The sequence below is a fragment of the Cucumis melo genome, chromosome 6 (genome assembly GCF_025177605.1).
Source record: "Cucumis melo cultivar AY chromosome 6, USDA_Cmelo_AY_1.0, whole genome shotgun sequence".
In the NCBI taxonomy this organism is placed as follows: domain Eukaryota; kingdom Viridiplantae; phylum Streptophyta; class Magnoliopsida; order Cucurbitales; family Cucurbitaceae; genus Cucumis; species Cucumis melo.
In genome coordinates this window covers 1,111,385-1,136,118 of record NC_066862.1, presented here as the reverse complement: position 1 = coordinate 1,136,118, position 24,734 = coordinate 1,111,385, and the positions used below count along the sequence as shown (strand labels likewise).

The 24,734-nt window shown below is 32.7% G+C and overlaps 5 protein-coding genes across 5 annotated transcripts; all 5 read right to left on the bottom strand.

The window, feature by feature from the left end:
* Positions 1 to 2,759: 2,759 nt before the first annotated feature.
* LOC103483234 (probable membrane-associated kinase regulator 6) lies at positions 2,760 to 3,894 on the bottom strand. Its single transcript, XM_017043453.2, has 2 exons — positions 3,274 to 3,894; positions 2,760 to 3,190 (listed from the first exon to the last, which is right to left on the bottom strand). Exons 1-2 carry the CDS (start codon positions 3,875 to 3,877, stop codon positions 3,165 to 3,167), a joined length of 630 nt encoding a protein of 209 aa, XP_016898942.1. The 5' UTR covers positions 3,878 to 3,894; the 3' UTR covers positions 2,760 to 3,164.
* Positions 3,895 to 6,227: 2,333 nt separating this feature from the next.
* Positions 6,228 to 10,019, bottom strand: LOC103483233 (acidic endochitinase-like). The gene is made up of 2 exons (XM_008439754.3): positions 7,460 to 10,019; positions 6,228 to 6,904 (listed from the first exon to the last, which is right to left on the bottom strand). The coding sequence occupies exons 1-2, from the start codon at positions 7,745 to 7,747 to the stop codon at positions 6,302 to 6,304; spliced, it is 891 nt and encodes a 296-aa protein (XP_008437976.1). The 5' UTR covers positions 7,748 to 10,019; the 3' UTR covers positions 6,228 to 6,301.
* Positions 10,020 to 10,164: 145 nt separating this feature from the next.
* LOC103483232 (protein ABIL1) lies at positions 10,165 to 13,971 on the bottom strand. The gene is made up of 9 exons (XM_008439753.3): positions 13,629 to 13,971; positions 12,826 to 12,908; positions 12,088 to 12,238; positions 11,910 to 12,009; positions 11,700 to 11,792; positions 11,409 to 11,493; positions 11,273 to 11,325; positions 11,054 to 11,160; positions 10,165 to 10,599 (listed from the first exon to the last, which is right to left on the bottom strand). Exons 1-9 carry the CDS (start codon positions 13,725 to 13,727, stop codon positions 10,441 to 10,443), a joined length of 930 nt encoding a protein of 309 aa, XP_008437975.1. The 5' UTR covers positions 13,728 to 13,971; the 3' UTR covers positions 10,165 to 10,440.
* Positions 13,972 to 16,418: 2,447 nt separating this feature from the next.
* On the bottom strand, positions 16,419 to 17,658 carry LOC103483231 (acidic endochitinase-like). Its single transcript, XM_008439752.3, has 2 exons — positions 17,152 to 17,658; positions 16,419 to 16,958 (listed from the first exon to the last, which is right to left on the bottom strand). The coding sequence occupies exons 1-2, from the start codon at positions 17,634 to 17,636 to the stop codon at positions 16,508 to 16,510; spliced, it is 936 nt and encodes a 311-aa protein (XP_008437974.2). The 5' UTR covers positions 17,637 to 17,658; the 3' UTR covers positions 16,419 to 16,507.
* A 1,900-nt stretch (positions 17,659 to 19,558) lies between these two features.
* Positions 19,559 to 20,570, bottom strand: LOC103483230 (acidic endochitinase-like). Its single transcript, NM_001328440.1, has one exon. It carries the CDS (start codon positions 20,568 to 20,570, stop codon positions 19,560 to 19,562), a length of 1,011 nt encoding a protein of 336 aa, NP_001315369.1. The 3' UTR covers position 19,559.
* Positions 20,571 to 24,734: the final 4,164 nt, after the last annotated feature.

Genomic DNA, 24,734 nt, shown 5'->3' with positions numbered 1-24,734 from the left:
TTGCATTAAAGAATTATAATATCTAGAACAAAAGAACTCTTAAAAATTCAAGTTCTTCAAAATAATTTTTTATAAAGAAAAGAAAAATTTAAAGTTCATGCGTATAATTAGAAATGGTGAAAACTATAATGAACAAGTTTTAAAATAAAATAATTATCAAACATAAACAGGAGCAAAGACTTTATATAAATCAAAACATAAATAATATTTTAAGAGTTAAATGATTGCAAACTCTTGATTGACAGATAAAAAAGAAAGACCAAATTTTGGATTGATGGAGTTTCATTAGCTTTTTTTTGGTTAAAGAAACCCTTTGTATTTTTCTCTTTAGATAACTTCTAACTTTGGTCCTTTCTACCATTAAAGTTTGGAAGGCTACAAACATTAACAACGATTTAGTGCTTGAATTTAGGTTATATTTTAATGTTGTCTGTATAAAATAAATGTTACCTAACAATCATCAAATTTGGTTTTGATGAATTTTCAATGAAATTGAAATTTACAATGTGTTTAGATTAGCATTCTAAGAATGATAGTATTGATTTAACTATAATGTGAAGTAGTCTCAATCTTCAAGTTTTGAAACAAGTTATCTTGAAGAGTCATTAGCTAGACCTTTAAATCATTAGCTAGACCTTTAAATCCTAGAGGTCAAATCACTAAAAATTCATTGTGTTTAAGCTAACTAAGAGAATAATGGATTAACCCAACTTCTTCTTTGGACTCACATATATGTCTTCATTGGAAAGGCTAGAGGTCTAAAATCTCTCCAAATTTAACTTGTGGGACAAACCATATAGACCATTTGATTTCAATCATAATCAGAAGGCAGACAAAGTAACTCAGTATGATCTGATCTTGATAAACCAAAGACAAATATTAGAACTTTGGTCCCCAATTCCTATTCCAATTAAAAACGCCATGTGCAACGATTCGTCAAAGGAAAATTATGGAAGTTAGAATAGCATACCCAAAACGCCAACCCAACCTCATTTGCCTTTGGCAGCTTCTGAAGACTCGTAAACTCTAGAGTTCAATATCTCAGAGAAACAAAGAATCCAACTACTAAATATGGCATTTGGAAGTCTGAACAGAGTGAAATCTTAGGCATTTGCCGCTGCATCAATGGCAACAACAGCTACTCATGGCCTGACAAATGGGACATGCCTCCCATATCAATGTCTTTGGTCCCTCGACTGCCTAAAAAGGCTTCTGTGGTGGGGAATTCTTCTTCTTTTTCATTTTTTTTTTCTTTTTTTGGTTTTGTAGGACTCATAGCTTCAGATTTTGTTATTTTGCATCAAATAGAGATGTTTCATATCGGTAAGTTACGCGCTTTTCGTGATTATAGACATGTATGATGGTTGAGTCTGGTGGGACTTTCTTTCCTTGTTTCCTCCCTTTTTATCTTCTAGAAATAAGTTTTGAAGAGAGGATGCGACAATTTCTTTAAACAGAGTGGATGATATGCTTTAGTCAAAAAGCTTAGGGTAGCGTAAGTAGTGAAATTCTCTCTCCTAACATCCACATCTACATAAACAATAACTTAACTCAATATTTGTGAATAAGTTGCATCAGAAGTCATTTTTGAAGGGATACTTTTCAATTCAATAAGGAAAAAGAGATATCGAGACCGAAGAAATCATCTCAAACCACTACGACTTGTTTATCTTTGTTAAAAACAATTAGGAAAGCTATGTCATTTTATAAGAAGATAATTTTCTACTAGGGAGTGTTTTCTTTCTCTCTTTACAGGGAAAGCTTCATCTCAATTGTACTCTTTGAATGACCTTTTCCAAACCTTTTTCCTCTCTCTGCCCAATTACCAAGAAAAGTTGTTGGTCCTAAGAACAATGTATTGATTCACAGGTATGATATCTATCCATAGAAAGAAATGAAAATTCCACAAAGCAACTTCATAATTAAACACACATATAATTCTCTCTTTTTGCTATGCTTCCAACGTTCTTTCTCATTGAATCTAATCTAATTTCATAGTCAGTGCTTTGTGGTCATAAGTTTGAATTACTATGGCTAATGGTTTCTGCCTATTTTGCAATGAATTCCATCAATCGACATCCCCCACACAAGGTTTTGTTACAGCGCAGTATTAAGCTATGTTTGCACAAGAACGTTTGGAATCATAATGGATAAAAGGTTCTATTTTCTTTATCCATCCATTGTAATTACCATAACAAAATATGATATAAACAAACGCCACCAAAATTCAAGATTAAGGTGCGATGAATTTTGATGGTGCCATATTCATGTGACCCCTGGCCATGGGCAAAGGTCACAACCAGCAGTGAAGATAAGACTTTGGTTGGTCCCCTCAGTAAGGATTCAAATATTTGGATTGTGTTTGAAATACAAGGATGGGTTAGGGTGACAAGCATTATTTTCTTTGTGTTCTTTTTTCCTAGGGACTCCACCGCAAAGATCAAGGATAAATTGAACAAAAAGGAAAACAACAAAAGGGTGTGAAAGCAATGAAGGGGTGAGGTCGAACTTCGTGGCCTTTCTCCTAACATATTTTGTCCATGTCCTGTCCTTGGTCACTTGCAACCAGCTTAACACAACTCTCTCTTCGTCTCTCTCTCCAAACACAGAAATGATAGTTTTCCGACTGCATTCCAGGAATAGAAATTGGGACAGAAACTTCCTACGACAGAAACTAGCCATGTAAGAACATGCAATTGAGCACCTCACACACTTCCACTTTATAAAGATGGAAGCATTGGTATGAATATGCGAAAAAATAAGTCCAAAGTAAGTATAGAATTTTCCATAGCTATCAGAAAACTTGAATGTGTACATATGAAAACGCACAACATTGAACAGAAACGAGCATTCCTATTCCGTATAAAACAGATCCCTGTTTTTTCTTGAACAATAACTTGTTTCTCTCACTCTATGGTACACAGCATATCAAACAAGACAAGGTAGCATCTTAGTTACATCACTCTCAAGGATGCACGAGATACTTCCCTTAGAAACACATCTAAGATCCTATACATGTCGTTCATCCTCAAGGACTGACAAAATATAACTTCTCCTTAGAAAATGAAGTGAAAAGGTATACTGCCAGAGAAAAAGAGGACAAAGGACACGTTGCCATGCTGGAACCATTCCAGAAGTCTGGTACTTCATCAATCCATTGCCCTTTAATTTTGGTCCGAGCTATCATTCCCTAAATTAAGAAGATAATGAGAATACTACGTGGTGAACAAATGGAAATTAGTTAACCATAAAACAAGGAAACATGCAACAAACCTATTGATTTTTTGCAGTGAAGTATCGCTTCATAAATTGAGTTCTCTAGATGGCACCAATCACCTGATGAGGGGCCAATGTTGCTTTGTGGAGATACTCGTGGGGATTGGCGTTGATTCCTAATATCACAGGATTTTTGTTTAATGTCATCAACCCAGTTAACTTCAGCCGGGTCTACTTTATGGCATATGGGACTGAGACATCCTAAAGACTTCTGTAGCATACATAATGTTTTCCTCCATTTTCCAGAATGACATCTGTTTTCTATGGCTGGACTAGAAGTTAAAGAAGAGAGTGAAGAATCGAGCTCAGCTGAAACAAAATCAGATGTATTGGAGGCTCCTGTTGTGTGGCTTATATAAACTGGTCTGACAGAGCCATCAAAAAAAAGTTCATCAGCATGGGATACAAGAACGGATGGATGGATTGAAGTGTTGAATTTGAAGCTTTGGGTTTCATCCAGTAACCTTGAAGGCTTAACAATCTTATAATCCATCACTTTGGATGTGGCATCATAGGACTGCTTCACATTCAAAAGCCAACTGGTAGAAAAGCTTTCAACTGCTAGAGGTCGGGGGTCATCCATAAGACCTTTGCAATTCATGAATGTAACAGTGAGGAAGGAAACAATTATATATATTCTTCGATGACAAGACCACGTGATCGATACCTCAGCATATGACTAAACATGATGGTGGTCACAAGTGCATATTTTGTCTATTCCATTAAGGTCAAACATGAGACACAAAGAAACAACCCCTTTTCCCCTTCCTTTCTCCCTCCACGTCCACCTCAAGAGAAAACTGTCAATAATACTTTCTGCTAATTCTTTTATATGGCCCGTATTTTTAAGTCATTTAAATCGAAATTTGAGTACCACTTCCACATAAAAATCTCACGACAATGGGAGTATCTTTTCCTAGTTTGCTTATAAAACAATCAAACTACAGATACTTTGGTTTTTTAAAAGCTCTCTGCTTTTATTCACAATTTAAATTTCAATTGTTTTAAGAAGTTACTGGTCTAAATAGCGAAAAATGTATACGAAGGACACGAAGTATTAAAAGTTCGTTTTCAGAAGGGCGAGCAGATCCCATGCAGTAAGCCCCTTAATCCAAATCCAGTCAACAGGAAAAAGGAGACACCGAAGACAAGTACTGCATTCTTCTATGTAGCCAATTGAGTATTGGATAGATATTATTACTTCAGAAAGACAGCACATGCATTAATTTATTTTACCATTGTAACTTCTAATTTCACATTGAAAGCACACAGCCATACAGAATATATATGAACTCCAAAACGCTTAACAAATATCTGGCCTAATTTGTATGGATAAAGACAAAGGTTCTTTTAAAAAAGAAATCCTTTTCTTTTAGAAATTTCACCGTATTCTAGAAATATGTGGTTCTAAAAATATTCAAGTCATACGAAGGAAAACAAGGGGAAAAAATCTGAGAAGTCCAAGTGAAAAGTCCAGCATTTCTAGTGGAAAAGCTGAAGTTATAAGAGGATTAGATAATCAATAATCTATGTAATTAGAACAACACTACAAAGTCGTGAAGAAGGATCTTTCACCGGATAAGGCTTTCGTGATGCAATAACTTTGAGATAATTCGCAAAAATAAACTACTGTTAGCAAACATTGTTCCTAGTTCAGCAATATAAAGTTAGTTCTCGTCAGCTATACTCTTGACAGTTAAAACATTATATCCATTTCTGTATATAAAATAAATATGAAGGTACTATTAGTTTATATCAAAATTTCCCAAAATCAATTTGAGAATAGCTTTTTAAATCTACAGTTTGAGAGGTCCTAGGCTCCTAGCAAGACAACTCATTTCTTCGCTTTAGCCCATTCACCCACTGTAATCTGCTATACTATGTATATAAGTTTTTAGTGAATTCCATGAAAAGAAAATAGACATCATGTAGACATGGGAGGGGCCAGCTTGTAGACTCTATATATTTCAAAGACAAAAACCAAACTAATAGGAGCTCTTGATAGCAAGTCAAAAGTAACTGGTCCTCTTCATTTTCCTATAACTAATCTAAGGGGCCCTCTGCTAGTTAACTAGCTGTTCGCTTTACATTTTCATGCACAATAATATGCCAGAAACGAATATGAAAACAAGTTTTTAATCTAAATAAACTGAAACTTGTGCAAGTCCAAAAGTTCCATTGAGCGGGTCGGTTGAAACTTTATCCGATTGTGGCAAGGAAAAATTTCAGAAGTAGTTTTGTGCTAATACAGAAAAAAAAAAGGTCATGATTAGAAAGGGAAAATTGATTCCCATTCGTTTGCTAAGACTCCTAACATTGAACCTTCATCGATAAAGGAATCGTAACTAATCAAGCAAATATAATGCACTAACATTCCACTCTACAATCAATCTCCAGAGTTGTTAATTCATGGACTTTCAGCGCATCAGGAGCATAAGATATAATCAAATGCATCAAGTTATAGAGTAAGAGAGTAAATACCCCGCGAAGAGATCGAAATAGTCCAAGAAGCGGATTTCCACAGAGTTTCAAACCTTCAAGCCAAATCCAGACAACAGAGAATCGAAGCTCGAACTAGTCGCATTTTGATTGGAGAAACCGCCACCGGATAACTAAGATGCCGTCGTCTTTGGCCGTACCGATCATCGGAAGACGAAATTTAATTTTGTTTTTTATTTCATAATTATTTCATTACTTTACAAATATGGTAAACTTAACTTTCAATTTCACCAATTTGTATTTGAACTTTTTTAGTTTAATGTTACAAACTTAAGCTTGAGTTGATGAAGTTTCGTTTGATCATTCAAATAGAGCATACATTCATTTATTGAATGTGTCAATCAAATGTAATTACATCTCCACAAACTTTTATTCTTAAAACCACTAAAGTTCGATGACTGGTTTAGACATACTCTTGACCACAGAGGTAAGAGATTGGAATCCATATATAGTTAAAACTAAAGAAACACTTTATTGTTGATTACACACACTCACACATGCATAATGTAAGAAGATGTTATAATTATCAAACATTGTGTTTAATGGAAGAGCTATAGCCAGTTTGATCGTCATAAAACTTTGACCACAGCATAACGCCACCATACTTTGATGAATGTTTGATGTTTGGGAGTACTTGCGATTTCAAAACATCGGCGGGAATGAACCCACTACCGGCAGCAGAAGGAGAGGCAGGGAGGCCCAAGAAGATTTTAGCATGAGGAATTGTGGAAGTCCATTGCTGCCAAGCGTCAAAAAGATTGCTACCATCTCCTGAAAATTGGCACGGTGCATTGTTGTAGAATTGAACCCAAACGTAGTCGAAAAGGCCTGTCATCAATGCGTTCCCGATCCAAGCGTCTGGGAAAGGGCACTGCGGTGCTGCTGTAATGAACACTTTCCTGCCACTTTGAGCTCCAAACTTCAACAGAGACCTAGCTAGCACATCCCAATGTTGATTTGTCCCACCTTCAATGTCAAAATCAACACCGTCGAGCACAGCATTGCCAAGTGGACGAGATCCTGAATTGCCACCTAAATAGTTATTCCAAAGGTAGAGTGCCACTTTTCTAGCATCGTCATCCGATGAAAGAAAGTAGCTTCCTACGCCCCCTCCAATAGAAAGTATCACCTACGAGTCATAAAAATAGACACAAACTTCAATTTTTGAAGATGGTCAAACCAACAATTTATTTATACTCATGAATAGAAAAACAATATATATTTGTTTTGTATCATATGAATCTATTACTCACTACAAACAAAAATTACATGCAAAAAAGTTACCTCTATATATAATCATGAATTTCCTACTTGCTCACTCCTAAATTTTTAACAAATGAGAGAATAAACTAGTAAAGAAGTTTCTTTTCAATAAACACGTGTTAGAGCATGGTTGGTGCACAATAAACTGACCTACCTATCATAACTAAATAAACTCAATTCAATAATATAATCTAATCATCTAATCTATCTAACAACATATATAATCTAAAATAGATAGTCTACCAATCCCAACATAATTTAAATGGTATATATTATAATGATTGAATTCTATTATTATTAGATTAATAATAATAATCAAAAGTGGCAACTTTTGTAATGATTGATAGATACGAATTTTAATTCTATTACTCGTTAAACTTGATGATAGTAGTAATAAATAATAATAATCAAACATTGTAACCTTGATGCCTTTGGCTTGACACGACTTTATGTCAGAGCTCACGTGAATGCATCCGTTGCTAAAGGGGTCGCAGTGGCCGGCGAGATTGATCTGCGGCGTTTGGCCGTTGCCGAAGACGGCTAGAAAAGCTAGGATTACAATTTGGTAGTTTCCGGTGGCACAAGTGTCTGCCAAAGTGCCCTCATTTCCATTTTGACCCCAATAAATCGCTATCTTTCCACCATTGGATTTCGCCATTAGTGTTAAAATGACCATGAAGCAGAGGAGAGCTCGGAGGCGGAACTCCATTTTTTTTTTCCGGTGGAAGATTAAGGGTGGCAATGGAATGAGCTTTGTTTTAGTTGGTTTTGAAGTGAGAGCAACAAAATGGAGTGTGGTTTTATAGGGTGAATGGGGAAATTGACTGCATAAAATGTTGAACACATAAATACAAAGCTTTTTTAACTTTTAGTTTTAACTTTTTATTTGATGTTACTCTCTTGTTGTCTAAATGGAGGGGCAAAAACTTAACAACTTGTATGAATGTGACTTCTAATAACCCTTATGTGTTTGTCTTAGTAGATGTTTAACTTGTTATGAAAATTTAAGATTTAAAGTATATGTGTGTGAAAACAACTTTCATTTGAGACAAGAAAGGAAAGAATACAAACGCAAAAGTGTACAAAAATGAGCTTGAATGTTTAAGTAATATAGTGTCTATAGAATAATTATATAACTTCATTGAAATAAGCAACTTTTAAATGAACAAAGGACCAAAGATTACTGGCAACCTCTCTAGTTTCCACTATCTAAACACACTCACCATTTTGCTCCCTCACAGAATCTCACGAGGTGGATAAACTAAAAGTTTGGAAGAAAAAATTTCAAATGGATCTCCCTATCTTACAACGCCAAAGAATATAGTCACGAATTTCTTTTATCTTTCGATAAAGAGACAACAAATAGAATATCTAATAAGGATGACTTCCTCATAAATTGATCCATCGAGTTCAAATAAAGAATTGACTTCTTAATCTTAGGGTGACAAAATTTTAAATTAAAAACAACTCAAATCCTATCCTAGGTCATTTCACCTCCAACCAAGAGGTGACAAAAACTTGATGTGAGTTGAATTCTTGCTCTTTTCACCATTATAATAATATGGCTAATAATACGTGGAACGCCAAATTCCTTTTATCCCTTATTTTAATTTCTTCCCTTCTATATATCACCAATCTCATTTGGAATGACTAAATTATAAGCTAGGTTATATATACATACATATATAATATTAATATTTCATTGAAATGGCCTGCAAAATAGATACGTTTAGAAGAGATTCAACTGATAAATTTATTTTGAAATAATTGCGTGAGGATTTAGTATAAGTTGCAAAGGGATAAAGTACTATGTTAAGTCTCTTTGTATGTAAGTAAAGTTCCCATAGTAGAATTATGATAAGGATGAAAATTGAATAATGTCCTATTCCATATTTTTAAAATAATAATAATAATTGATGCACCTCTTAGAAGCAGCATCACGAGTTATCTTATTAATAGTAGTAAAACCACACGCACGCCCTAATTTATGTGATATTACTAGTAAGGGCCGAAGTTATCTAAGATATGTTTGAAAATTGAGCAACAAATTTCATCAGCAACCAATAGTTACTAATTTCATACATCTCATTAATTTTTTTTTTATTTATTAAAATAATATTTGTTTGTCCATATTCGTACAAAGTTTCTTTCTTTAACAATTGAAACACTTTTTCAAAAGAATGTTTCTTTAAAAAAAGATAATGTAGATTTCTGTTATTGAATAAAAATTCAGAATAACATATGATTCCCCTCCTAATTATAGGTGATAAGTCCACACAAAATTCCAGGATAGAGATGGGTTGTAAAACCTTATAATATACAGAATTATAAGGATTGACAATTTGGCATGGCGGAAAAAGTTGAGAAATCATATTCATATGAAAGCTATCTCAAAGTTAATTTGATTCTCACGCTACAAGAATAATATAAGATCAAAATGAACCTTTTATTTACCCTGACAGAATAGAACAAAAAGGAAGCTACACGGGAAACAGGAATAAAAATTCAAGATAATGAAGCCCCAATCTCCAATGCATAGAAAGAAGCTATATTGATTCTTCATTTTAAATATTATATTATAAATCGTGTGGTGACAATTTTAGATTCAATTGCACAAATATTAATTTAACAAGCCCCTTACCCTTCTTATCTTCCAACAATTTTTAAACAAAGGTTATCTAATTGGTTAGGATTTGGCAACGTAAGGCCGATAACACAAACTTACTAACATTAACATAACTCAACTAACATAAACTCATACATGAATCATAAGACATACATGGACTTGTACATAAATCTTCAGGTTTTATGTTGGGTAGGAAAAAAAAACAAATTGAGCTAAGTTTATTTCTGACAACTTAAGCTAATGATTAGCATGTAATGTTTATTAAGAATCAAATATTTTCATAGAATTGTCAACCTGAACATAATTCAACTAGATAAGACGTAATATTCTATACCAAGTTTCAAGGCAAGGCTTTTAAGTATTGAACCCTAGTTTTTTAATTCCTTTCTATGGGGACCAGATTTTCTATTTGTAGAATAAAACTCATCAATTATCATATCACCATTACATAACTATTTCTCTAAAGACCATTGGAATCCTTAGCCACAATGAGAACAGGGTTGTGAATGTAAGCAATCAATTAGGCACAAGTAACAGTACAGAAAATGAACCGTCCAGAGAAATTAACCTATCAATCATCATATTGAGCAAGAATCGACGTATAGACACCTGTTGTCTACCATCTTCCCTAAATCCCTTATTGCTTTTATGTACCGATTTTCATTATTTATTGCACATAAAAGAGAATAAAATGGAGGAGTGGAGGAAGATACAATACATGTAGAATTTGCGCCATGACAGTTGAGGTTATTGCTGGTCATTTTTTGTTGAAGAATTTACGAGACGGAGCCTGCCTTCAGTTTTGGTGTTTTCTGTTTTACGAAGAAAGCAGATAGCACACTTTTGCTGCGAGTCGGGACGTGTACTCTTTCATGTCGACTGGGGGCATCAAACGACCTGAATGCTGTCAAATGTTTGGAACCCTCGAATGCCTCCTGTAAAACATAGGCTGTGAGATTGACATTTTTCTTAGAAACAACCAATGCTTGGAATGGAACAGTCTATTAGAAGACTATAGCGTTCGTTGTCTCAAGCAACCAACTGTGCCCACAAGAATACAAGTCCCTATGAATACTCAGCAAAATATGCAAAAGCGATATTCTAGAGATTACGGTGTGTACACAAGACAGGAAGTGAAACTGTTCTAGTAGTTCATAACGCAATGGTATAAAAGGTATTTGCATGTTACGTTATCCAAACAAAATGGACCTAAAAAAACTCTTCCATTAAAAAGATGAAAAAAATGAATAATCATAAAACAATGGATAGGCTGAAGAAACCAATCCAACGACGCCCATGTAGAAAGGTTTATCACCTAATTATGATGCATGAGCTCATAAGAAAATTGGGATTTGGGAATGCCTGTATTCTGGTCAATTTTAACATTACCCTGTGTGCACCACCTAGGGATTGCAAAATTGCACTGGAAGCAGGAAATCCATTTGATGGCTGACTGTGACCAGCAGAATATCTCGGACGGATAGCGGCATCATTATCTGCGAGGTCATGCTCAATGATAAGGTAAGGATAATCATTTCAAGAGAAAGATTCAATCACATAAATGGCACCAGTTTTCAACATGGCAGTACTAGTTCTATTTTTATGTACCTATAAGATGGAAAGTTCCAGAAGTTTTTTCTGCAATTTTTTGATCCTCGTTGCTGCATAATGATGCAAAAGAAAGTACCATGAATTAAGGGGAATACACAGAATTGAAACCATGCTTGAAATTCTCTCTACTTACCTGTTTAAAGAATGTGAACCACCTTTCAGTGTTGACTTTGTCTCTGAGGCTAAATGCCATGAAAGTGTCTTAGATGCAGCAATGCCTAGAATGAAAAAGAAAAAGACAAGCTCAAACCAATACTTGAGCAGGATGTTGAACTGATAGCAGAAACTAAATTTCCTTTCAATTTAAAAAATAAAGGTAATAGAAACTAAATCAAGCATGTTGCACCAATATATAAATCATAGTAATGAACTAATAACAAAAATAGATTAACTAAATGTCTCATCTCAACTATAAACCAGATACCTGAGGGCTGAAGACGACCTCTTGCTTGAAAGGGTTGCTGCCTAGCATCAGTTTGTATGTGTGGACTAAAATGTACCTTCTTACTGACAGAATCTAGTTGTTTAGGAAAAGGTTAAATGAGAGAGAGACAGAGAGAGAAGTTAAAATTCACTTGCCAGCTGCTACCATAGCAGATAGAGGCTAAAACGGAAGGGTAGTTGATATCCTTACTCGGTAAAATATAGTGCTTATGATGCCTTGGGATCAATGCCAGTAGCTGCTGCTGCCTGAGGCCTTCTTTATCCGTATATGTTTGACATGTAAGAAGTTGCTAAAATAAAAATAGGCTTAATTTTTCCTTTGATACCATTAGCTTAATTCCCTAATGAAACATGAGCAAGAGATTTACCTGATTTAGACAGGAAACTTTAAGTTCCATGGTTGATACATCTGATGTTTGCTGCTCAAGAAGCTCAGTCAACTTGTATGCCACTGTACCAAGGTGATCAACAGCATTCACAAGAGCTCGAACAGCATAGTCCTTTAGGTTGTCCACCACCCTGAGACAATTTTTTTATATTGGTTACATGTCTATTTCTTTTGTAGATCTATCATATTTCCTAAATTCTCATCACGCGCCATGTCAATTCTTCTTGACTAGCAATCTGGCTAGTGTGTTATAAAAGGGAAAAATCTCTGCACCAATTTCTTGAAGCATGGAAGATTAGACCTACTTATACGTGTGGTTTATCCTAACATAGATCTACATCCACTTTAATCGAAAATTTACATCATAAACCTATATTGAAGTACATCATTTGCATCCCACGATGCATAGGCAATGCTGAATGCTGAAATGCAAAGCCTTAGACTCCATTGTGGTTAACAACATTGAAACGGATCCAGGTTTGACCTTAACTCATCCATACCAAATACCAATACAAATTGCCTATTAGAGATTAACATATCTACATGTTTAACTAGATAGTGTATTATAAAATTCAAATACATGAAGCACAGGAAAGGTAAATTCAGCCAATAAACTTAATAACAGACTTAATGCAGGATTAAAAACTCATCAACTAAGTAGAAGCATGTCCACAAGTGTCATGAAATCACTTCCAAGAAGTGAACCAGCAAAGCTTACATTTGCTTCTGCTCACTGTGAAGGTAGGTTTTCTCACAATACTCAGCAGCAGAGTACAGCTGAGGCCTCAAATTTTTCAATTCCTGAATGAAAGATATTATATAGGTCAATGGGATCCACATACTTTTATAAAAGATGAAACTAAGAAAATTAAAAAGTGGAGGTAAATATACGCAGACAACAAATTTCAGCACGGAAATTGGAAAAAGCAAAGATCTACAGTAGAAGTAATCATCTCTCTCTCTCTCTCAAACCCGATCATCCTGACAGAGAACTAAGATTCTATAAAATTATCAGATATTTCCAGCCAATCTCGGTACAGACTTGGCAGGTGTTCCAAAATATAGCACGCGGATCACGGATTCATTCGGAACGATCACATGAAGCAAAATTCTCCTCACGCGCAGTGTCGACATACATCTCAAAATTTTCCACCGTATCATGCCTAAACACGACAAATCTAAAGTGCATTTCACTGTTTAACCAATTCGAAATAAAATTATTCAATCAAAGTAGAGCATCCAATTTAAAATTTAAACGAATTTGTTAAATCAGTCAAAGATCTTCACAGCCTTTCATTCCGGAAAATCAGTCACCTCAACTCAACGAGTATAGCATCCAAATTCAAAAAAAAAAAAAAAAAAGTCAACACACCACAACCAGCAAATCAAGAAAAACAAAGAACAAATAACATAAAGACCACAAGCCAAACACGCAAACGAAAAAGAAAAAGAGAGAAAAAGAATCAGATCCGAAACAAAAAAATCAAAGAAGAAGAAGAAGAAGAAGTTATCGAACAAAACCTGCAAGGCTTTAACAAAGCTCTTGCTGCGCTCCATGGAAGCCTCGTCGAAAGTCATGGCGGCGGGATTGTCCGGTCTGAGTTGATGATCCAACTCCATTTTCTTGAGAGAAATCAAGGAACTAGAGAGAATAAATGAAATCAAATCAAAGCAAAGAAAGGAAAGGAAGTTTCATAACAGAGAGTGGAAATTTGGATTCGGTGAGAAAGAAAGCAAAGTGAGTTAGTGAGTGAGTGAGAGAGAAGCAAAGCTGAGAAGAGAAGTGGGATTTTATTTTGGAGTTAATTGCAAGGGAAAATGACACGGAGAAGAGGAAGGGGGAAGAAAACAGAGGGCGCGTATTTAATGTGAACCTCCAAATTTATTTATTTATACATCGGGTAGTTGGTTTGGTTCTTTTTCTTTGGAAAATCTAACTCAAACGGTGACGTTTTAACGTTTTTTTATTTTATTTAAAATGGTAGGCGGGGAAATTTGTTTCTTCTTTTTTACTTTAATTACAAGTTTAGTGATTATGCTTTAAAAACTTTTAAATTAGTGGTTCACTATTTAAATTTTGTGTGTAAAAATTTAAATTCTCCAAATTTTATTAGTATAAATATGAATTTAACATATTTAATTTATATAAGTTTAGAAACATTACTGTTGCTTATTTATTTTTTATTCTGATTTCTACTTTTAGAAAATTATTATTATTAAAATTATGTAAACGGTTCTTTTTTTTTTTTTTTTTTTTGGAAAAACTATTTGCTTTATATATGAAATAATACTTTTTAAAATTATGTGAACAATTATATGAAATATTAAAGAAGTTTCTCTTTGGATGGTAAAGATGTTAATGATTTGGATTGGGAATAATGAGCTTATAAGTTTTAAAGCAATGATGATACCATGGAGATATGATATGTCACAGCTAATAATCAATATATTCTTTTTGCCATAGTTTTCATTTTTCATTTATTTATATTTTGTTTCATTTTTCATTTATTTATATTTTGTTTTCTTTTTAAAAAATTAAAAACTCATAAATTAGATATCATATAATCATCACGCTTGAATCTTGTTTTTTTCTAATAGATAAATAAGTAAAAAAATATTGTTTTAAATAATAAAATTTAAAAAAATATTTGTAAATATACCACAATATTACGAAAAATTTATAATAATCTAAATAATATATATATATATATATATATATATATATATATATATATATATATATATATGTCTAGACTAAGTGCATTAAATTATTTTTTAAAATTGACAACCACTTTATATTGGGTAACCTTTTCTCAGTCAACTCCAAAAATTAATTATGGAATTTAAGAGAAATATTAATATTATTATTCTATTTCTAAAAAACTGCCCATACATTATTGGTCAAAGTTATAGACTTAGACAATAGGCAGGCCATGTATAGAAGCTTCTATGTAGGGGATCCAAAAAAAATTAATAATAATAAGAGATTGAGGTTCTTGAATTTAAAAAAAATGAACTAAAATATTTACGAAATATAATAAAATTTCGTATTTATAGTTGTATGTTGTCTATATTTTATACGTATAATTGTGAATGAAACATAAATTTTGTTATAGTTTATAAATATTTTTAACAATGTTATCATTTACAATAATTCTCTTAATAAAACTGTCACAATTACGAGTGGGAGAGATACAAAACATCAAAAAGTCAAACCAATTAAAATTGATTCAATGGTTTGGGTTGGTTTTTCAATATCGAATTGAATTTACTGGGTTGTGTTTGGAAAAAAAACAAATCAAAAAACAAGGATTTGATTTTTGTATGACAACTAATTAAAACTTCAACCGAACCAGATCGTGGATACAAAGCCCTAAAAATACATTCGATTACGTGTTTTTTTTTTTTTTTTTTTTTTTGCATTGTAGGTATTGTGGTGCATGTATGGTTTATTGTACTTTGTTCATTAAAAAAAAAAAAAAGAAAGTATTATATAGCTTGCATGTTTTTTATTTAGAAAAATGTCCGAAAAATGCTGGAAAAATGTAATAAACGGATAACCAAACCAACAATAACCCAATTCAAATAAAATTATCCATTGGTTTTTGTTCTTTCTTGAACATTTGTTTTGTATCACTCGTATATAAAACCAATTGATTTGGTTCGGACCAACATTTTCCACAATTAGGAGTAATAATTGGGTTATTTTTATTGTCAAGCTATGATAATAGCATTACATACGGCCAACAAGTCAATAATAATAATAATAATAATAGTATTGACTTGCTACTACAAATAGTTTCTTTCTAGAGGGAATGAAACCATGATTCAAACTACGAAAATATGTGCCAATTGATTAAAGAGTGATAGTTTACATTGGTTGTCTCCATTGAAAATGATATGCTACAATTAAATAATGGTCGACTTTCAACTTACCATGAACGATTAATTGACTTTCATTTTTTAATTATTATGCAAATAACTAATTAAAAGTCTTGCCTAAGTATTGCGGTCATAAGTTTTATATAGATTTTTTTATTGCAAAGAGACTAAAGAAGAAATATTTGAATAATAATTTTTTTTTAATTTGAATTATAACCTCTACAAATCAATAACATAGACATAAGTCTTAATTAATTAAATTATGTCCAAATAAATTATAATATTCATGTCAATAATATTCCTATTGAAATTTCAATTTTACGAACGCATTGAAATAAGAACATGAATTAAACAATTAAGTTTAACTATATATATGTATATATATATTTCTTATATATTTTTGTATCTTTAACGACTTCTCTCTGATAATTAAAGAAAAAAGAAAAATGGTTTCTCTATTAATACAAACCTCAAAGCCACCCTAATTAGGTGATTAATAATGATTTAATTTCATAATTTCAAACCCTACCACTGATTAAAGAACTATAGTTAGTTTGAACATCATTCGACAAGTCGAAAAGCATAACGCCACCGTAGCTGGCGGATCTTTTAACAAACGGTAACACTTTTCTCATCAGCACCGACGGCGCCACGTACCCCTCTCCGGCTTCTTCAGATGCCGGAATTCCCAAGTAAAATTTTCTCGCCGGAATTGAATGTATCCACCGCATCCACGACGACTGGAACCCAGATGGGTTACCGGAATTGTACTGGCATTTCTGGTCGTCGAAAAATCTAACCCAAACGTAGTCGAAAAGTCCGGTGTGAAGCGATTGGGTTAAGTAATTGTCGGGGAAATGGCACCGTGGAGCCGCCGTTAGGTACACTTTCCGGCCCCACTGCCGGCCGTAATCGTGTAGCCGCCGAGCAAGTAGAGTGTAGTAAGGGGAGAATTCTCCTCGTTCAATCCTGTTTTAAGAATATGTATTAAATATATAAATATATATATATATAGTCCAAGATTTTCACATGGATCTTAGAAAAAAACTAAAATCATTTTTGAAAGTTAGAAACAAACATGGATTGAGCTAGGAGACAATAAAACCTATAATACATACAAATTAATTAGAATAGAATGTGAGGGTTTTTAATAGAAACACACCTGAAATCCACGCCGTCCACTGGTGCATAACCAAACGGCCGTGGTGAAGTGGAGTGGCCATAGAGGAAGTTGTTCCATATGTAGTCGGCAAGGTCGAGCGCCTCAGCGGCGGAGGAGAGGGAGTAGTTTCCATGAGGGCCACCAATGGAGAGCATGACTTTAACGCCGTCATTTTGACAGTTGACGATACCTGCACTCACATTCCAACAACCGTTGCAAATAGGATTGCAGTGACGTGTTAGGTTCACCTGCGGTGGCTGACCGTCGCCGAACGTCGAGAGGAACCCAATGTTGACAATTTGAAACTTTCCGGTGGCACAGGCTGTGGTCAGCCGCCCTTCTCTTATGTTTTGGCCCCAATACGTTGCGATTCCTCCATGAACGCGGCCATGGCGGCCAGTAGTTGGTTCGAAAAGGCAGCCTACCAAGCCGAGAATTATGAGAAGAAAGGAAGAAGAAGCGAATGAAGAGAGTTGAATTTCCATATTGAAAGTTGTAAAGAATGATGTGAGAATCAATTGGAAGTTGAATATCAAGGTATTTATGGACAGAATTTGACTGTCCAATTAGGCTTTAACGGTCAATACAAAACAATGCATTTTATTATTTTTATTTTCATTTTAGAGTCAACTCGGAAAAGTCCAAAAGCTAAAACGGTGCGTTTTTGCGGCATTAGTGGCGGTCAAACATGTTGACAAATTATGTGATAGAAATAATAATAAAAAGGGATAAACGACACTTTCAAAAAAGAAAAGTGAGGTTGAAAATTCAATGGAAAATGAAATGACATTAAATGTGAAATTTACCAAAGACTCTCTATAAAATCTAGAAGTAACTTGACATTTCGTTAAACATAAATATCAATTTTTGTCAACTCCTAACCACATAAATATTTATCCAAAATATAACAAAATTTACTTAATAAATACTATAAAACGTTGTAATCTTAAATTTTGTTATATTCTATAAAATGTTATATTTGACTGAGATGTTAACTAAATTTGAAATGGAACTTTTGTTAATATTGACGTAAAATGTTTTTCCACCTTAATTATGTGTTCTCTTTGCAATAACATTAATTTATCTGTTTAAAAAACTAATGATCATATTTAACTAAAGAAAGACAAAACAAAAGTAATTTAACAGATAAAAATATAATTGTTTTAAAACATATAAGAATATAAGATTTAGGACCCCCATCTAGGCATAAAGACATAATTCATGTGAATGACATACCTATGTAGGTTTATATGAGGTAGTTAGAGACTGTATATAGTGTATGGTAGAAAAACTACAAGTGGCTGGAAGGTGAGAAACATCTACTATTCGAGTACCGTTGGATAAGGCTAACAAAAAGTCATTTTCTAGGAGTTCCATAGATCATTGAACAAGACTCGTGCTTCTAAGTAACAAACATTTACTATTCGAGTACTATTGGATAAGGCTGAAGGAATCCTATTAAACGAAAACCAATAAACAGATTTGTATTTAGTGTTGAAAGAAAAAGGTAGAAAGTATATAGAAGGCAAATACCAAGTTCTTGCATCGACCAGTAAGGTATAACTTCGGTGGTGGAGAATTTTCTTTTTCTTTTTTTATCGGTTTTATGTATGTCTTGTATTGTAATACTCATTAAGATTCATTGTAAAATTATGAACATTTTTACCTATGTCTATGTAGATTAATAAATCCATTGGTTATAAACTATAAGTGATACAAATTGTTGACAGTTACCTTATTAATTGATAATTTTCTTTTTCTTAGATTGTAATAAATTTGAAAACATGTAAACATGTTAAAATCTTACGTATTTGAAAATATAAGATCAAATTTTTAAAGTCCAAAGTTGTTACCTTATGGAAATTTAGAGGGCCAAATAAAATGAATCTTAATATCGTGATTTACGAACAAGCAGTAACAAAAGAAAAATATTTAATTTGAATAGAGGGTTCATAGTCAAAAACGTGTCGGAACACTAATCAACTTTACATGTATTAATTGTTAATTAGTCAATAAGTATGTGATAAACTAGTGAATTTTAAGCATGTTTTACAAAGTCAAATCAGCAAAACATTTGTTAATTATGTCTTAAAAAGCTTATTAATTATAGTAAACACACACTTACTAACATGCATTGTATATGTGTGTGTGTGTTTTAATACTTCATTAAAAAAACAACTAAAAAGACAAAATTCGTTTTGATCAATCTTTCGTAAAATATAAACATTTTTGTCAAATCTTCTTTTTTTTACAACTTTTCATTTATATATATATATATATATATATATATATATATATAAATATATATATATAAATAAAAGTGTAAGTTTCGATTTTTCATGTCCAAATTATAAATTATTTTTTTAAAAAAAGAACGTGTTGTCGTATACAAAAGCATCAATGTACTTTTAGAGCACGCAAGATCCTCTACAACTTCTAAACCCTCGTTGACCAACATAATTGTTACCCATCGGAAACTCCGCTATTTCATTTGCCGATTCCGACGCTGCCTCAACTGATCCACATACTTTTGGATTAATCTTTGAACTATATCCTTTATCAATATCCTCCGACCACAAAATCACCCCGCCAAATTTCGAACTCCGTTGAAGCTCCGGCAATACTTCACTTCTGAACACATCAGGTGGAATGTATCCCATATCTTCCGCCATTGGACCCGCTAGCATTTGCACAAACACCTTGTCTGCACTAAATGTCTTCCACACATTCCAAAATTTCCAAAACCCCTCAAATCGGCCATTGAGATACTGGCAAACGAGATTGTCACCGAAGAATTGAACTGAAATATAATCGAAAATCCCAGGCTGCGGAATCGAATGAGAGCTCGAATCCAGAGACGAACACTGTGGAGCGGCGGATAAGTAAAATTTCTTCCCCTGTTTTTCGTATAATTTCCCCAACTCTTCGCCGAGTTTGCTCCAATTGTCCCAAGAGCTTCTCTCGTTTGTAATGTCCACGCCGTCGAATACCACGTCGTTTAACGGACGTGAATTTGATTGGCCGCCGAGGAAATTGTTCCATAGGTATGTGGAGAAGTTCGTGGCCTCGGTGAAATTATTCAGATTGTATTTACCGGACCCACCGCCGACGGAGAGCATGATTTTGATGCCTGAAGCTTGACAAGCCTTGATTTCTTGGCTGAATTTAGTGCAGCCATCGACGGCGGTTGAGTTGCAGTGGTCGATTAAATTAATTTCTGGGGTTTGGGCGTTGCCAAGTGAAACGGTGAAAACTACGTTGATGATTTGGTAATTGCCAGAGTTGCAGACGCCGATAAGGGCGTTTCTGGTGGAATAAACTCCGACCTCGAAACTACGGCGGGAGGCGGAGGTTGAGACGGCGATGAGTGAGAAGTAGAGGAAAGTTAGAAGATGAATGGGGAATTGGAAGGATGGCATTTGTGGGAAGATTAAAGGTGAAAATACAAGGAATGGCTTTGATGGCTAATGGCTAATTAATTAGCCATGGCCATTGATGTTTGAATTGATTGGGAAACTATTTCATTGACTTGGTAAAGAGTCGGTGGGGAACGCCAACGTTGAATCGGTAAATTTCTATCCATGATTTTGCTATTGTATTTTGTAACTAATGTAGTTGATATGATAAATACTATGCTTAATATGCTCAATTGTTATTTATATAAGTATATGATTATTAGAGAACTGAACTGAGGTAAGTTATAATAAATTGGCGTTTGAGGCGATAAGGTGACTTATATTGGTCTGAAGATTATATTAAATCTGCGTTTTTTGTGTAGATTATCATTTAAGTTTTGATGGACGTTAATTCATTTTGAGATGACTGCTATTGGAATTTTCTCTTTGACTTTACCTTTTATGTCTACTTGTTATATTTTTGAAGCTTAGTGAAGAGAGAATGTGAAGAAGAGGAGAAACGAGAGTGAGAAAATATATTATCATAATTCAATCATAATTTCATTCTTATCTGAATCTTGGTAGTTATATTATTTAAATTTAAAATAACTAAGTGAAGGCTTAAGAGTAATTTTAAAGTTGTTGGAATCAAATTGTTACTTTGAATTCTTGAATTCAGGTTTATCGTTATTTTAAAAATGCAATAGTGATTTTAATTGTTTTATAATCACTCTAACACAATAATGGACTCATTGAAAGTAAGGACGAGTAATTGATCTTCTTACATTTATGATAAAATATTATATCAATTACAGGCAAGATCGCTATCGAAATTAATTTAATAGCAAATGTATAACAATTTAAAATTTGTGAAGCAATTGAAAGCATTACTCGAACAAACATATTTTTCAATAGGGACCATTATTATAATTTTTCTCCGATAGGGACCAATATTAATATTATAATTCTTTCCCCTACCATATCTTAATGAGTCTATGCGTTATATCCTTTCCTTCAAATTTTGATTCAAAAGAGAAAAATGATGTTGAATTTTGTGACCCTCTAGCAACGATATAACTAATTAAATTGATCGTTGATGACCTTTTCACTTCCCAATGGTTTTGACGTTCTCGGCTATTTGGTTTGGAAAAAGGGTGAGGGCCGACAACGACTAACTTTTTAATATTTAAAAATCACGTGAGAGTGATGAAATAATTAAAACATCTAAAAATTATTTTCAATGAAAAGAATCTTTATAAATATAATAAAATTCTTAAATCTATCGGTAAAATTTTTCTATATTTGATTCATTTCGTTATATTTTTTTAGAAAACGTACATAATAAGGTGATACTATAATTTTGTAACCATTCCGAATTAGTTATATTCTTTTTGTTTGGTTGATTCTATGAATTTCTTCATAGAGCCTAAAAGCTTCATACCGTTATTTGTTGTTGGTATGCATCTAAGAAAAATTACAACCTTTCTTTAAGTTTTTATTTGACATATTAGTAGAATATTTTGAAGAATAACTTAAATTTTCATTTCAATACTTTGCTTCTTTTTTCTTTTTTGAAAGAAAAACATTTTGCTAATTTAATCCTACGTATATTTACTTAATGAGTACGATGATATATGTATATATATAATTAATAAATATTACTACAAATCATAGAATTGTAAGTCATCAAATAGAGTTGGAAATTGTAAAAGACAGTAAAAAAAAACGAGTTAAAATAAAATTTAATTTATATTGCAAATCAATACCAAAACACTAAATTCATACTTAATTTTATTAGGAGTCATCAAACATTTCTTAATTAAAAGATCTCATCCACGATAGTCGTGGACAACAACATGACTTTCATTAATAGGTTTGATTTATTTATTTGTTGTTTCTTATTTACTTGAATTAAAGTTGTATTTTCAAACAAAATTTATAACTGTATACGTCATTATACCTGTCCAATTTGCAAAGTCCACATCAATAATTAATAAGAGAAAATGAGTATATAGTTTCTTTTTTTAAAAAATATGATTACGTAGGAAAAGCAACACAAAATGTGGCTGCCAGTTTTACGAAAGAGCATAAAACAAAAATAAAAAATAATACTTTTAGTTTATTAAAAAATGTTAAATTACTAAATAGATAATACGAACAACAAATATTTTGATTATTTTTTTTAAGTAGAGCGGATAGCTAGCATTAAAAAGATAATATAAGAGTTGACGAAAGTAATAAGACTGTTTAAAATATTTATAAGTTTAATCAAATTTTACTATCTATTCTCGATAGATATTGGTAGGATTTAAAATTTGATGTGTATTAAATTTAATTAGGATAGATTATTGAATGTTGTTAAATTTATAAATATTTTAATTATTTTACTATATTTGTAATATTTTTTAATTACTAAATAAATTAGGGAAGTCGTAAGAGTTTGGTTTTATTTTATATTAGTTAGAGTTTGAAATAAAACTATATACTAATTACTATAAAACAAATTATTTATTAGCTAACAAGCATCTTTTAAATACTATATTGGTTTAAATTAAAGCTTGAAATTAAGTTAGTAGTCAAGTGATGTAAATACAACAAAATTTTAAATAATTAGGTAGGCAATCAAATGGTGCTCATCAAAGCAGAAATTGATAATTTGAAAGTTTAGATTGTTGGTTGTACCTGTTTCTTTTATATTGCAAATGACAACATACACTTACGTTGTTGACACGGGTTTAACTTAATTGGCGAGATGTCCTAGCGATTATGAGGTCTATTGTTTGAATATCCCTTGTATAACAATTGTGGGAATGATGGATTAAATTATCTACCTTTAAGATTGAAGATTATACCAATTAGTACTGGACTATGATTTTGTTTAGACGTGAACGAGTATAGAGTTATTGCTCAAATGTTGTTAGTAGAAACGAGCATGGTATATTTTAAAAGATCAAGCCAACTCGATCAAATCAAAGTCGATTGAATAGTGTATGAGAGGAGCTAATCAATCCGTATTAGTTTGAAAAAGTCCAAATTGTTTTTTTTCTTTTCAAAAAGTAGTTAAAATAGTTAATTTGACTGACTGGTTGAAACTAACCAAAATCGTCCAATTTTTACTTCTTGACTATCTAGGTTGGTTCAGACACCTACTAAATTGAATATAGTAGCTCAATGGTATTTGGTCGAAAAATCGACTTTGGTCGATCGATAATCACCCTTAACTATTAGCATTCACTCTTTCCATCCGCCTAAAAGACACTTGTTTTGACCTCTCTGTCCATACATTCATTGGCTATTGATTTTTTTAAATAAAAAATTAATTAATCAATTGTATGTTTTTTAAATCGACTATTTAACAGTCAATCATACCAAATAAAGCAATACAACTTAAGATTAATAAGGTTGCCATAATAATAGTAATAATACAAATAAGATACCGAGGACTTAAATTGGTAGGTTGTTTTGTTTCAACATATAAAATTCACTAACGACAGTTAGATAGCTCACATCTAAATGTTAAATGTGTTCATTCAAATACAGCCAATAAAAACATTAATCGATCATTTTGAAAGAATCATCTACTTTTCTATAAATGTAAATAATCGAAATGTTTGTACATTATGTTTCTTTCATAAGAATACATCTATTGATAATTTGAAATATCTAGATAAATATTTCCGTTTAGTACGATTTGAACACGTTAAAATAATATTTACAACTATTTATTTATTTAATATAAGTTGAACCCTATACAAAAGGCTAAAAAAGTAAAAATGGTGGCCCTAAACATTAGAATTAAAAAATTATATGATTAGGGTATTAATGAATCTTCAAATGCTACGGTACCTTACATCGTCATAAAACTAATGTGATGATCGGACGACGCACACTTTTCAACGTAGCTAAGAAAAAAGAAAAATCAAAATAGAATATCTGATTCGTTGGTGCGACATAGACGATTCGGTGTTCCTCCCTACAGCGGAATATTCATCTAAATGCCACGTGTCATCTTATTTATGGCGAGTACACGGCTTTCGCTATTTACAGAAGTTAAATCTAGTGGTTGAGAATTAATCTCAATCCCAAAAAGAAACAGAACCTCCAATAAACGCCGTCAATCAACATCAAGCAAACAGCGTTAGTTAACGGTCGTGTAGTTTCGAGGTCTAAAAAAAGGTCATGACTTCT

Excerpts from the sequence above, each read along its gene's own strand:
- LOC103483234 (XM_017043453.2), bottom strand. The coding sequence starts at position 3,877 with ATGAATTGCAAAGGTCTTATGGATGACCCCCGACCTCTAGCAGTTGAA. Across the intron at positions 3,191-3,273 it reads TCACTGCAAAAAATCAATAG|GGAATGATAGCTCGGACCAA; the intron begins GTTTGTTGCATG and ends TTCTTAATTTAG.
- LOC103483233 (XM_008439754.3), bottom strand. The coding sequence starts at position 7,747 with ATGGAGTTCCGCCTCCGAGCTCTCCTCTGCTTCATGGTCATTTTAACA. Across the intron at positions 6,905-7,459 it reads GTCAAGCCAAAGGCATCAAG|GTGATACTTTCTATTGGAGG; the intron begins GTTACAATGTTT and ends TATGACTCGTAG.
- LOC103483232 (XM_008439753.3), bottom strand. The coding sequence starts at position 13,727 with ATGGAGTTGGATCATCAACTCAGACCGGACAATCCCGCCGCCATGACT. Across the intron at positions 12,909-13,628 it reads GCTTTGTTAAAGCCTTGCAG|GAATTGAAAAATTTGAGGCC; the intron begins GTTTTGTTCGAT and ends TCTTTCATTCAG. Across the intron at positions 10,600-11,053 it reads CCCTAGGTGGTGCACACAGG|GAGGCATTCGAGGGTTCCAA; the intron begins GTAATGTTAAAA and ends TATGTTTTACAG.
- LOC103483231 (XM_008439752.3), bottom strand. The coding sequence starts at position 17,636 with ATGGAAATTCAACTCTCTTCATTCGCTTCTTCTTCCTTTCTTCTCATA. Across the intron at positions 16,959-17,151 it reads GTGGACGGCGTGGATTTCAG|GATTGAACGAGGAGAATTCT; the intron begins GTGTGTTTCTAT and ends TTCTTAAAACAG.
- LOC103483230 (NM_001328440.1), bottom strand. The coding sequence starts at position 20,570 with ATGCCATCCTTCCAATTCCCCATTCATCTTCTAACTTTCCTCTACTTC.